Source organism: Ranitomeya variabilis, chromosome 4 (genome assembly GCF_051348905.1).
Source record: "Ranitomeya variabilis isolate aRanVar5 chromosome 4, aRanVar5.hap1, whole genome shotgun sequence".
Classification (NCBI taxonomy): domain Eukaryota; kingdom Metazoa; phylum Chordata; class Amphibia; order Anura; family Dendrobatidae; genus Ranitomeya; species Ranitomeya variabilis.
The window spans coordinates 256,454,628-256,468,598 of NC_135235.1; the positions used below are offsets into that span (position 1 = coordinate 256,454,628).

Below are 13,971 nucleotides of genomic sequence, written 5' to 3' on the forward strand. Positions count from 1 at the left end.
TTCCCAAGGGTAAGGCTGGTTTCACACTTGCGTTTTTATCTGCATGCGTTTTTTAAAAAAACGCATGTGTGAAAAAACGCATGTAAACGCGGTAAAACGCATGCGTTTTTTAGACGCATGCGTTTTTATAGAAAAACACAGGAAAACGAGAAAAAAACAAAAAACCCTAACCCTACCCCTAACCCTAACCTGAAATACGTGGCACTGAAATACGTGGCACTGAAATACGTGGCACTGAAATACGTTTATATACGTATATACATATATACGTATACAAGTGCCACGATATTTCAGTGGCCACGTTTATAAGTGCCACGTATATAAGTGCCACGTATATAAGTGCCACGTATATAAGTGCCACGTATATAAGTGCCACGATATTTCAGTGCCACGTATTTCACGTAAATGCCACGATATTTCAGTGCCACGTATTTCACGTAAATGCCACGATATTTCAGTGCCACGTATTTCACGTAAATGCCACGATATTTCAGTGCCACGTATTTCACTGAAATATTGTGGCACTTAAATACGTGGCACTGAAATTCGTGGCACTGAAAGACGTGGCACTGAAAGACGTGGCACTGAAAGACGTGGCACTGAAAGACATGGCACTGAAAGACGTGGCACTGAAATATCGTGGCACTGAAATACGTGGCACTATGACTGTCAGAAAATGTTCATTAAACGGTTAGGGGTGAGTTTAGGGGTAGGGTTAGGGTTTGGATCCCTTTATCACCTTGATGGTGGTGGGTGACTTTTCAGTGTGTGTTCTGTTTTTTTTCTATAAAAACGCATGCGTTTTTAACGCAAACAAACGCGTTGAGATCGGATGCCATGTCGCGTTTGGAGAGCCCCTGATGTGCCTAAACAGTGAAAACTCCCCAATTCTAACTGAAACCCTAACCCCAACCCTAACCCCAGCCCTAGCCCTAACCCCAACCCTAACCCTAGTCCTAACCCTAGCGCTACTTTCACACTAGCTTTTTTTGCATACGTCGCAATGCGTCGTTTTGGCGAAAAAACGCATCCTGCAAAGTCATCTGCAGGATGCGTTTTTTCCCCATAGACTAACATTAGCGACATATTGACACACGTCGCAAGCGTCGTGCGACGGTTGCGTCGTGTTGTGGTGGACCGCCGGCAGCAAAAAACGTTACATGTAACTTTTTTTGTGCCGACGGTCCACCATTTCCGACCGCGCATGCGTGGCTGGAACTCCGCCCCCACCTCCCCGCACCTCACAATGGGCAAGCGGATGCGTGGAAAAACAGCATCCGCTGCCCCCGTTGTGCGGCGCTTGCACAGTATGCGTCGGTATGTCGGGCCGACGCAGCGCGACGGCCCCATACCGACGCTAGTGTGAAAGTAGCCTAACGGGAAAATGGAAATAAATATATTTTTTTAAATTGTATTATTTTTCCCTAACTAAGGGGGTGATGAAGGGGGATTTGATTTACTTTTATAGCGTTTTTTTAGCGGATTTTTATGATTGGCAGCCATCACACACTAAAAGACGCTTTTTATTGCAAAAAATAGTTTTTGCATCACCACATTTTGAGAGCTATAATTTTTCCATATTTTGGCCCACAGAGTCATGTGAGATCTTGTTTTTTGCGGGACGAGTTGACGTTTTTATTGGTACCATTTTCGGGCACATGACATTTTTTGATCGCTTTTTATTCTGATTTTTGGGAGGCGGAATTAACAAAAACCAGCAATTCCTGAAATTCTTTTAGGGGGGCGTTTATACCGTTCCGCGTTTGGTAAAAAGGATAAAGCAGTTTTATTCTTCGGGTCAGTACGATTACAGCGATACCTCATTTATGTAATTTTTTTATGTTTTGGCGCTTTTACACAATAAAAACTATTTTATATAAAAAAATAATTGTTTTTGCATCCCTTTATTCTGAGAGCTATAACTTTTTTATTTTTCTGCTGATGATGCTGTATGGCGGCTTTTTTTTTGCGGGACAAGATGATGTTTTCAGCGGTACCATGCTTATTTATATCCGTCTTTTTGATCGCGTGTTATTCCACTTTTTGTTTGGCGGTATGAGAAGAAAGCGTTGTTTTTTGCCTCGTTTTTTTTTTTTTTTTTTACGGTGTTCACTGAAGGGGTTAACTAGTGATATAGTTTTATAGGTGGGGTCGTTACGGACGCGGCGATACTAAATATGTGTACTTTTATTGTGTGATTTTTTTTTATTTAGATAAAGAAATGTATTTATGGGAATTTTTTTTTTTTTTCTTCTTTATTTAGGAATTTTTTTATATTTTTTTTACACATGTGGAAAAATCTTTTTTTTACTTTTTTACTTTGTCCCAGGGGGGGACATCACAGATCGGTGATCTGACAGTGTGTACAGCACTCTGTCAGATCATCGATCTGACAGGCACATTGCAGAGGCTTGCCAGCGCCTGCTATGAGGAATTCTCAGCAGACGCCGGCAAGCAGGGTCATCTCATGACCCGGAAGGAGTCCCGTGGCCATCTTGGATCCGGGGACTCCTTCCAGGTCACCGGAGCAGCGCGATCTCATCGCGTTGCTCCGGTGGGAGAGCGCAGGGAGCCCCCGTCCCTGCGCGATCCCCCTCTATGCCGCTGTCACTATTGACAGCGGCATCAGAGGGGTTAAATACCAGGTATCCTCAAATCAAAAAGAACTTTGCGCAGTGAGCCATGCTCTGTCAGTTTTTCTTCCCAAAGACGGGGACAACATGTCCGGGTTTTCTCGGACAATCAAGTAGTAGTGGCCTACCTGAACCACCAGGGGGGGACCAGATCCCAGGCCCTGATGGAAACTACCTCCCAAATCTTCACCTTAGCCGAACATCACTTCCTATCCCTCTCGGCGTTGCACATAAGAGGCGTAGTGAACAAAAAGGCAGACTTCCTAAGCCGTACCCAGCTAAAACAGGGGGAATGGGCTCTGAACCAAAGGGTCTTCGATCAGATCAGATCACAAAAATCTGGGGGGTACCAGTAGTAGACCTCTTCGCCAGTATAGAGAACAGAAAAATAAAACAGTTTTGTTCTCTAAACCACAGAGGGAACCCCCGAGCACTGGATGCATTCTCGATTCCCTGGACTCGCGGTCTGACATATGCCTTTCCCCCTTATATACTTATACCGGCAGTCCTACGGAAGATAAGACAGGACAGGGCGAGTATCATTCTAATAGCCCCCTTCTGGCCCAAAAGGGCCTGGTTTTCCGGGCTGAGAATCCTATTGGTCACAGATCCCTGGGTCCTTCCGGATCTTCCGGACCTCTTATCACAGGGGCCGGTGTTCCACCCTCAGTCGGCAAATCTACACTTGACAGCGTGGAACTTGAAAGGTCACTGCTAAGGGCAAGGGGATTCTCAGATAATTTAGTCTCCACGCTATTAAAAAGTAGGAAGACAATAACAACTAAAATTTATGGTAAAACTTGGAAAAAGTTTCTGTCCACCTCCGGGGTAAGACTACAAGATGGGGTTCCAGTGGTCAAAATATTAGAGTTCCTGCAGAAAGGTTTGGATATGGGCCTATCGGTGAGCACCTTAAAGGTACAAGTAGCGGCCTTAGGGGCGTTATACAATGATAGTATTGCCACTAACCCATGGATAGCAAGATTCATTAAAGCCGCTGTACGGTCTAGGCCAATAAAAATCAGAAACCCTCCATCTTGGGACTTAAATTTAGTACTATCAGCTCTGACAGAACCCCCGATTGAACCCATAGATTTGATACCACTTAAAATCTTATCCCTCAAAACGGCCCTTCTTACAGCCCTAACATCTGCCCGTAGGATTAGTGACCTTCAGGCTCTATCTGCGAACCCTCCCTTCACACAAATCATGGAGGATAGGGTAATATTAAGAACAGACCCTGCTTATCTACCCAAAGTTGCTTCCAATTTCCATAGATCCCAGGAAATAATCCTTCCTTCCTTCTGTCCAAACCCGAAAAATCAAAAAGAGGAAAAATTCCACACCTTAGATGTGAGAAGGTGTCTAATACACTACCTAGAATCCTCCCGTCAGTGTAGGAAGGAAGGCTGTCTTTTTGTCTGCTTTCAGGGACCTAGGAAAGGACTCAAAGCCTCCAAAGGCACTATAGCTCGTTGGGTTACTGATGCGATAGCCTTGGCATACTCGTCCACGGGAAATGCAGTTCCTGAAGGACTCAAGGCACACTCTACAAGGGCTATGGCGACCTCCTGGGCCGAAAGGTCGGAGGTACCAATAGATAAAATCTGTAAGGCGGCCACCTGGTCAACACCTTCAACCTTCTTTAGGCACTATCGCTTAGACTTAGCCTCTTCGTCGGACTTAACCTTCGGAAGAAGGGTCTTGCAGGCTGTGGTCCCTCCCTAAAGCAATAATCTCTGCAATTCTCTCTGGTAGTGCTGTCATGGGCGACTGAGAAAGTCGTAGTTACTCACCGATAACGGTGTTTCTCAGAGCCCATGACAGCACCTGCTTATTCCCCCCCTTATCACGTGTGCGGTGAGCACTTTATTATACGAAGTGTGTGTTTGATTTAGACACGGTGTAATCTTCATAAGTATTTTGCTAAAATATGTGTATTTCTTGTTATCACTAACCTGGAGGACCTCTGATGCTCTGTAAACTAAACTGAGGCAGGAGAGAGGTACCGCCCTTTTTATCCTGTAGGTTTCCTGTCCCTGAAGGGCGGATTCCCTCTCTCTGGTAGTGCTGTCATGGGCTCTGAGAAACACCGTTATCGGTGAGTAACTACGACTTTTTTGTTCATAACTGCCACTGTTTTTTTTGTTAGGGGACTGCGAGGCTGGACACTTCTGTGATGTTTGCTCATCCCGTTCCAATCAAACAATTTGTTCTTCTGGATACTACTGTCCAGAAGGTACCCCCTCGCCTGTTCCTTGTGACAGTGGCACCTATGCTCCAGTCAGTGGCAACAAGGCACCTAGTGACTGTGAGCTGTGTCCATCTGGGCACTTCTGTAATGGTAAGTTACTATCAAGAATTCTATGGAGGACAAATTATATGTGTAAACCTATACTATGAAGCATTTTACTGCCAGATATTCAGCATTTTTGGAAGGATCGTCTACAAGCTTTAGTTGAATAGAGAAACACAAAATCACTTGAAGTCCTAGGCCCGAAACCTGAGGCTGCTCTGAGGAGAAGTCCTGACCCAAGTCACCACCTTAATGAATAACAGAGTGTATTGTTGCAGATAGAAGCACTGAACCCTTCCCTTACAGGCGATGCGTCAGATTATTTGAAATCACCTTTATTATGCTGCCTTATGTGTGACGGAGTTGTGGTCACATGGTGAGGCCTGTGGGCCCTTAATTCAAGTAAGGATGCTTCTGATCTATCAGAATGAGATGACAACCAAAATTATTAAGTCTCTTCCTGATATTATAATCACCAAGTTTGGTGCCTCTGTTCCAATGTGTAACCACCAAGTTCTGTGCCTCTGCTCCAATGTGTAACCACCAAGTTCTGTGCCTCTGCTCCAATGTGTAACAACCAAGTTCTGTGCCTCTGCTCCAATGTGTAACCACCAAGTTCTGTGCCTCTGCTCCAATGTGTAACCACAAAGTTCTATGCCTCTGCTCCAATGTGTAACCACCACATTCTGCACCTGTGCTCTGATGTGTAACCACCAAGTTCTCTGCCTCTGCTCTGATGTGTAGCCTCCCAGTTCAGCACATCTCCTCTGTTGTGTAATCACCCAGTTCTTTGCATCTGCTCTGATATGCAACCACCAAATTCTGTGCCTCTCCTCTGATGTGAAACCAACGTTCTGTGGGCAGGTCTCTCATTGGTTTCTATGGCTCAGAGCAGGAACATAAGACTCTGTCTACAGTCCCGCCCCGGATCACAGGCATATCATTAGCCGAAAACTTCTAACAGAGATTACACAAGAACTACAAAACTGATTTCTTCACCCCAGGTATCATTTTAATCCGTTTAGCAGCGCCAACCTGACAGTGTCTGTAGTTTACTTAGCAAAATCAAACTGACAGGTTCGCTTTAAGTTGGGTATAAAACAGGTAAAACATGTATTTGTCAGTAAGTGACCCCAAACATGTCTCCTCACTCGGGATGGCACAGAGGATATATGCTGAAAACTGACCCTCTAACACAGGGATGGATGTTATGTTTTGTGTTCACACAAGTCTCTTGACATTGCTGCACATGAATCTGAATATCAGGATCTCCGAGTAGTGCAGTGAAACAAAACACGTGAGCACAGCGACTAAGGTGCACGGGTAGGTTCCCAAACCATATACGTGTAAATACAAAGAACCCGGCACTCAACTTAGATTAAACTTGAGATTTTTTATTCTGTAGTACGAAAAAAACGTTTCGGCCTAGTATGGCCTTCGTCAGTTACTACAATATTTATGGAAAAAAAAATAGAGAAATATACATCTGTAAATACAACTGTAAATACATACGATGTTAAATAAACTGGTAAAAGAAAATGAAAGAAAAACAGAAAAAACAAAGGTATATACAATGAGTCATGTGGTCATAATTTTTCTTATAATAGAAACAACCAAAATGAGGAGCCGCTTAGTCCACCTATAGCCCCCTAGTAACAGTGAATAGAGTGGAGAAAAAAGATAAGGCTGTTCGTACCGTACTATAGGGTAACTGAGAATCCACTCAGTAAGCCTGTTAAATCCGTGGGTTATCACTATAATGCGAAAAGGGGAAAACCCGCCATGTCAATCATAAAGGTCATAAATATAAAGGTGTGTCCGTGCACATATTATAAAGTCCCCAAGAGATAGCCAGTACCTGAAGGATTTGTCCGTTAAGGGAAACAAAGAAGCACGACTGTATGCTGTGAAGGAAGAAGTGCTCAGGTCAGGATTGATGCAGAGTAAGTAACGTCATTATGCCGCGATGTGGGGGCAGAAGGTAGTGGTAGGAGTGTTACCTGGTATGGTCGGGTCCTGACGCGGTGTCCACCGCTGTCGGCAAAATGCCCGAGTGTAAGGACGCCAAAGCGGCGTTCCTTATGTGTGTGCCGGCTGAGCCGGAAGTGACGTGCCGGAAATGACAGCACATTGCTGCCGTGACTGACAAGACTGTGTCAGCCAATCGGGGGACGCTAGAGGTGGGAGGCGGGACTATAGAGTATGTGCACTGTGTACGTGGATACAGCAGGGAAATCCCGGATGGTACGTAAGGTGATAACAGCGCTGGTGGATGTGGAGGTGATGGTCATTCGTATTCTATCCATTGTGACCCGGAGAAAAGAAGAAGAGTCCTGGTGATTCAATATAATCGGCTCTAGAGAAACAGAAAAATTTGTTAGGGATTCTGCCATTGCAAGAATACGGTTACCAACATAATACAATTATCATCATAAACAAGGTTACAGATAGTTACAATTTAACAATACCAGGCAACTGGTTAAAAACAGTTGAAAAGAAGCCCATACATTTATGTGACAGTAAGGTCATAATCTCTGTTGAGACCTTTGGGGTGTAGGGTATCAAGGGTATGGATCCAGAACGACTCCCTTCGTTTAAGGGAGGCCAGTCTGTCCCCTCCGCATCTGGGTGGTGTGACCTGCTCAATCACTTTTTTCAGGTAAAACAACCCATGTATTTGTCAGTAAATGACCCCAAACATGTCTCCTCACTCGGGATGGCACAGAGGATATATGCTGAAAACTGACCCTCTAACACAGGGATGGATGTTATGTTTTGTGTTCACACAAGTCTCTTGACATTGCTGCACATGAATCTGAATATCAGGATCTCCGAGTAGTGCAGCCTCAGGCTTTTGACCCACATGCTCAAGTGATCATATCTCATATTGTATCTGAATGACAAATTCTCTGCAATATTTACACAGTGTGAACTTAGACTAGAAAGTCTGAAAATTTAGCCATTTTGTTATGGGTGCTGGAAGGTAATATTGGCGCATCTTTACCAAACACCTTTGCATTTTGTATTATTTACATTAAATTCTGTTTTTAAGGCAGTGGAAAATCAGTGTGGCAAGGCGTTTGTGCTCCAGGATTTTATTGCCCTCCTGGTCAGATCTCCCCCCGGCCATCTGCTTATCGCTGCCCCAGCGGGTTTTACTGTCCGGCAGGTTCAGCAGCACCAGAACCTTGTGCAAGTGGCAGCTACCAGTCACTAGAAGGGCGAGAAGCCTGCAGCCCCTGTCCTACAGGATTTTACTGCGGATCTGGCAATCACAGTGAGTTATAGATTTCTTGTTTTATGGTTTAATTAATAATTTATGTACATATTTTCTGGATACTTTTTGCTCTATTTACTGCGTTTTCATGTTGGATGAACCCCTAAACTATAGCCAGCTGCAGATCGGTCAATTATTACTGTTTCCTGGAGACGATCACTGACCCATAATGTGCATCCACTATATGAATCATTAGTTATAGAAAATATAATTTGATTTTTAGGTTCTGGAATATCAATGCCAGCACTGTGTCCCTCCGGGCATTACTGCCCTAAAGGTGCTAGTTTCATCACTGTGTATCCATGTCCAGCTGGAACGTACGGATCCAAGACCGGAGCTTCTAGTATATCTGACTGCGAGACCTGCCCAGCGGGTAAGCATGTAAGATAGGGATACTACTGTCATAACTGAGGGTCTATCAAAACTACTACTCCCATCATGCCCCGACTGTCTGCTGCTGGTGTTTTATCTCAAGAGCGTTCCCAACCTGTGGCTCTCTAACAGGTAACGACTATACCAGAGAGCCACAAGCTTTAAAGGCATGATGAGAGTTGTAGTTTTGCAGCAGCTGGAGGGCCACTGATGGGGACAGTGGTTTACAGACTCATGAATCCGTTGCAATGGGGTGCAATTGTTCAGCCTCTGCTGCCCAATAATGAGTGGCATAGGGTGGTTGTAGGTTAAGGCTGGGCATGTGGCAGCAGGGGGCAGATGAATCTAGTCCACATACATTGGCCAATGGCTATACAGTTTTGTTGGCAAGACTGAGGCATTACCTTCCAAATCACATTCGGCTGTGTGGATCGCACAGCATGGAAAACTAATCTTAAAGGGAACCTGTCATCTGAATTTGGCGGGACCGGTTTTGGGTCATATGGGCGGGGTTTTCGGGTGTTTGATTCACCCTTTCCTTACCCGCTGGCTGCATGCTGGCTGCAATATTGGATTGAAGTTCATTCTCTGTCCTCCGTAGTACTTGCCTGCACAAGGCAATCTTGCCTTGCGCAGGCGTGTACTCCGGAGGACAGAGAATGAACTTCAATCCAATATTGCGGCCAGCATGCAGCCAGCGGGTAAGGAAAGGGTGAATCAAACACACGAAAACCCCGCCCATATGACCCAAACCCGGTCCCGCCAAATTCAGGTGACAGGTTCCCTTTAAGCATAATCCAGATCTTTCTGAAGGTTAAGGATCTTGCTTTTTGCTCTTGTTAAGAGATGGCCGCCAGTATCATGTGACATGATGCTTTATTTTTACCTTGATGCTAGGAATGTATTGTTCATCTGAGGGTCTCAGCAAGCCCACCGGTTACTGCTACGCAGGGTACTATTGCTCCCAGGGGTCTATTAATCCAACTCCTATAACACCAAGGGTAAGAGGACCACGGCTGTAGTATAATTTCTCTATGATATTGCGGTTACCAACTTTGCTTTTGCTAAATAATAATATGCTTTTTATACCATTGTCATAGCCTTATTTTTCTGCTTTGCAGGTGTCTTTTGATTTGCATTACCCACAGAATGACATCTGCCCTGCCGGTCACTTTTGCCCTAATGGGACCCGTTCCCCCGTTCCCTGCCCTCCAGGGTCATTTTCAATGGCTGCAGGCCTGAGTACATTGGAGGAGTGCCAGCCATGCCCTGCAGGATACTACTGTGCCCTGGCCGGCCTGTCTGACCCTTCCTTGGCATTACCATGTTCATCTGGGTAGGTGACCTTTTTTGTATTATTATTAGATTTTTTTTATTTTATTCTGAAAAAGGTTTTCCTGTGTTAAGTTGTGAAAACCCTTTAATCTTTCTAGTATACTTTGTGTATGCATTGTTCATCATATTCAGTATCTCTGCTTGCTGGCCAAAAATGGAGTTCAAAGTGTACCCATATATCTTTTTACTACTCGGCAGATTGATGGGGGGCTGAAGCCAGTAGATTGGTGGGGTGGGCAGAAGCCAGTACATTGTTGGGGGGGTCTGAAGCCAGCACATGGGCGGTGGGCTGAAGCCAGCAGATTGGGGGGGCAAGAGCCAACAGATTGGTCAGCAAATTGGTGGGGGAGGGTCTGAAAACAGCAGACTGATAGGGGAGGGGCTAAAGTCAGCGGATTGGGAGGGGGGGCCAACAGATTGGTCAGCAAATTGGTGGGGGAGGGTCTGAAGCCAGCAGACTGATAGGGGAGGGGCTAAAGTCAGCGGATTGGGAGGGGGGGCTGAAGCCAGCAGATTGGTGGGGGGGTCTGAAGCCAGCAGATTGGTGGGGAGGTGCTGAAGCCATCAGATTGCTGAGGGGTTGAAGCATACTGTACCAACAGAAGCATTGACTGCCTAAATAATTCAGGGAGCTTTGCTGAGTAATTGCTAGGGGTCTCAGAACCAAAATCTCCACCAATCTGAATGTCATATAAATTGGATAAAAGATGTTTACAGAAAAAAAAAATTCATTAAAATGGACACCCTTGTCCTGATAAAGTTTGATAATTGCACGTAAAATTTTTCATTATACTTTTGAGTCCTGTGTAAACTGCCTACCAAAAATGCTATGTCCCAGGCTTGTTCATAGATAAACATAATGAAATCTATAGGTTTAATCGCTGTGACCGACAATCTCTACTTTGGAGAATTTGCAAAGTGGTTCACAATGGTGCCACACAAAAGTGCACAGTGGTGCCACACAAAAGGTTGATACATAAAATGAGAATAATGGGGATAGGGGAAAATATGTGTAAGTGGGTTGAGAGCTATGAGAGAAAAAGCATCACTCCAAATATGCACACCACATACACAAAAATAAGAGACATGATAATAAATCATATATGAAAAAACTAGATTTTTATTGACACACAACACACAATATAAAACATAATTAAAAACAGCAAAGAGCCTTGTCCATACACAATCATATAAATCTGAGTATAAGAGTGAGTACCCAACAAAATAGTGTGATAAGGACTACCTGAATGCAGGCCTGTGCAGCTATAGGCAAAAGGGTTTAATAGAAGCAAGCCAGAAAACAGTCCTTCAGGCTAGCAATATAAAGCCCCCTAGCAACCATGATAGTAACACACTGGGCAATATAACGAGCCAATACCTAGATGGCAAAAAACTGCACCTACGTGGCTCATGGGATAAAAATACACCAAACTATCTAGCAAATAACAGTGGCCAAATAGACTCCAACATAAGTCCCAAGGTCACCATGAATATGGTGAGGAGATGCAGCAATACATAATGAAAGACCCCAGAAAATGCTGAGGCCAAGTTACCAAGTGCGAGGTAGCAACCCAAAAGCAGATCCACAGGAAAGCAGGTGGAGAGGACAAAGGCCCAGTGCAGCCCCACGCGTATCGCCCTCACTGATAGGGCTTCATCAGGGGAGATGATAGCGTGTGCCCGGACTCTTGTTTAAATATACAACCATTAGTAACATGTTTGATGGCCCACCTGTGAAGCCGCAGTGGAGACACCTGGTGGATGACGACAGAGATGGGAAAAAAAAAAAAACGTCTCCCATTACACATGATGGACACTCAAAGAACATACAAACCCATTCAAATCCCCGGGGGTACACACAGGCTCAAACCAACACGCATGTACAAGCAGTCACCACAGTCATTGGAGTTATTGAGCCCTGCAATTACAGCCAAATTAATAAATAAATAAGTAAATACTAGCGTTGAGCAAAACGGATCGGTCATTTTCATAAATCGGCGACTTTTAGGCAAAGTCGGGTTAAATGAAACCCGAACCGATCCTAGTGTGGGATCGGCCATGCGGTACACGATCAGAGCGCCAAAGTCGCGTTTCATATGACGCTGTTACCGCCATTTTTCATCCAATGAAAGAGGATGCAGAGTGTGGGCAGCGTGATGACATAGGTCTCTGTCCCCACCATCTTAGACAAGGGCATGGCAGTGATTGGCTTCCTGTCTGCGGCGTCACAGGGGCTATAAAGGGGTTCACGCCGACCGCCATCTTACTTCTGCCGATCTGAGCATAGGGAGAGTTTGCTGCAGTTAGTCAGAAGCAGGGACAGAGTTAGGGAGGAAATAAAAAAACCCAAACCGCTTGTGCTGGAGCTTTTTTCACTGTCCCACACCACCTTTTTGTGCAGGGACAGTGGAGGTCGTATTTTAGTGAAGCAGCTGCATAGCTGTGTGCATGGTGCTGTGCAAACCAACTGCTTTTTTCAAAGCAAAAATCCTGTTGCTCCTTTCTGCACAGTTACCTGTCTTGTTTATTTGTCTACCAATTTTTTTGTTCAGCAGTCCTTTTTATTGCTGCCATACTTACCCTGAGCTCATTGTAGGAAGCTTGTTATTGCATTTTTTTTTTTTTTTTATAATAATAATTACAGCCACTTTCTGCCACGCTCATAGTGTTGTGTTATACCACTGGGCCAGAGTTGTGGTTCAGTGTCTCCCCCAAAAGTGAGATAGTATTTCTCACACAGTTTATATTCTGCTGTACTGCTAGTGTGTCGTACATCAGGCAGCCACTTTCTGCCACGTTCATAGTGTTGTGTTATACCACTGGGCCAGAGTTGTGGTTCAGTGTCTCCCCCCAAAAGTGAGATAGTATTTCTCACACAGTTTATATTCTGCTGTACTGCTAGTGCGTCGTATATCAGGCAGCCACTTTCTGCCACGTTCATAGGGTTGTGTTATACCACTGGGCCAGAGTTGTGGTTCAGTGTCTCCCCCCAAAAGTGAGATAGTATTTCTCACACAGTTTATATTCTGCTGTACTGCTAGTGTGTCGTATATCAGGCAGCCACTTTCTCCCACGTTCATAGTGTTGTGTTATACCACTGGGCCAGAGTTGTGGTTCAGTGTCTCCCCCCAAAAAATGAGGAAGTCTGGTGGAAGAGGCCATGGGCAGGGGTTGCCAGCTAGTACTGATGGTGTTGGTGGTGCTGCATCTGGTGGTAGTGGCAAAAGCACAGTAGCACCTACGGCTGGAGGTGTTGAGCCTGCGTCATCGTCTGGCTACACAAGGTCTCGAAGGCACCCTTACCTGGGAGTAGGAAAACAGCTTTTAAAGCCGGAGCAGCAGGAAAAAGTTTTGTCTTTCCTTGCTGACTCAGCCTCTAGCTCTTTCGCCTCCTCTTCCCAAAGTTCAAAATCTAAGAGCAGCCAGTCGTCAGTGGATGCTTCCGGTCCGGAAAAAGACGTTTCCTTGTGTCCTTCTCCCAAACCAAAAGTGAAGGATGCGTCCGGCGACACTACAGGTTACTCCATGGAGCTCTTTACCCATACCGTGCCAGGGTTAGAAAGGGAAATTGTACACTGCCGAGTACAAGAAGAATCGGACATGGAGTGCACTGATGCACAGCCACAGCTAGATTATGATGCTGTTCCATTGACTCAGATCACTACATTGACCTCGCAGTTTCCTGAGCCAGAATCTGACCCTGATGAGACTATGGTGCCCTGTCCCGAACGCTATAGCACCGGCTTACACGGTGACACTGAGGAAGGTGCACATGACATTGTGGAGGAGGAGGTGATAGATGACCCATTTCTTGACCCAGATTGGCAGCCATTGGGGGAAGAGGGTGCCGCTGGCACTAGCTCACAAGCGGAGGAGGGTTATCCGCAGCAACACCAATCTACATCGCAACAGCTGTCATCAGCCAGGCCCGTATCAGGCCCAAACCGTGTGACAAAAACAGTTTTAGGACAGCATGGCCAACCGCTGAAAGTTGCACAGCGTGCAATGCCTGAAAAGGAATTCCATAGTAGGAAGAGTGCAGTGTGGCATTTTTTTGA

At 45.2% G+C, this 13,971-nt stretch overlaps 1 protein-coding gene and 1 long non-coding RNA gene across 15 annotated transcripts in view; one reads left to right on the top strand and one right to left on the bottom strand.

The window, feature by feature from the left end:
- The window catches only part of LOC143764221 (uncharacterized), a 321,683-nt gene that overhangs the window by 213,382 nt on the left and 94,330 nt on the right, over window positions 1-13,971 (top strand). For all 10 annotated transcript variants that reach the window (XM_077249606.1, XM_077249602.1, XM_077249607.1 and 7 more), the window contains 5 exons: window positions 4,786-4,977; window positions 7,982-8,206; window positions 8,430-8,579; window positions 9,476-9,579; window positions 9,700-9,914. In XM_077249606.1, coding sequence (XP_077105721.1) covers window positions 4,786-4,977; window positions 7,982-8,206; window positions 8,430-8,579; window positions 9,476-9,579; window positions 9,700-9,914 — 886 coding nt within the window. The remainder of the gene's footprint in view (window positions 1-4,785; window positions 4,978-7,981; window positions 8,207-8,429; window positions 8,580-9,475; window positions 9,580-9,699; window positions 9,915-13,971) is intronic.
- The window catches only part of LOC143764224 (uncharacterized), a 105,265-nt gene that overhangs the window by 51,764 nt on the left and 39,530 nt on the right, over window positions 1-13,971 (bottom strand). For all 5 annotated transcript variants that reach the window (XR_013213113.1, XR_013213114.1, XR_013213112.1 and 2 more), the window contains exons 2-3: window positions 6,930-7,285; window positions 6,788-6,833 (exon numbers count right to left, since the gene is read on the bottom strand). This is a non-coding gene — a long non-coding RNA (uncharacterized LOC143764224). The remainder of the gene's footprint in view (window positions 1-6,787; window positions 6,834-6,929; window positions 7,286-13,971) is intronic.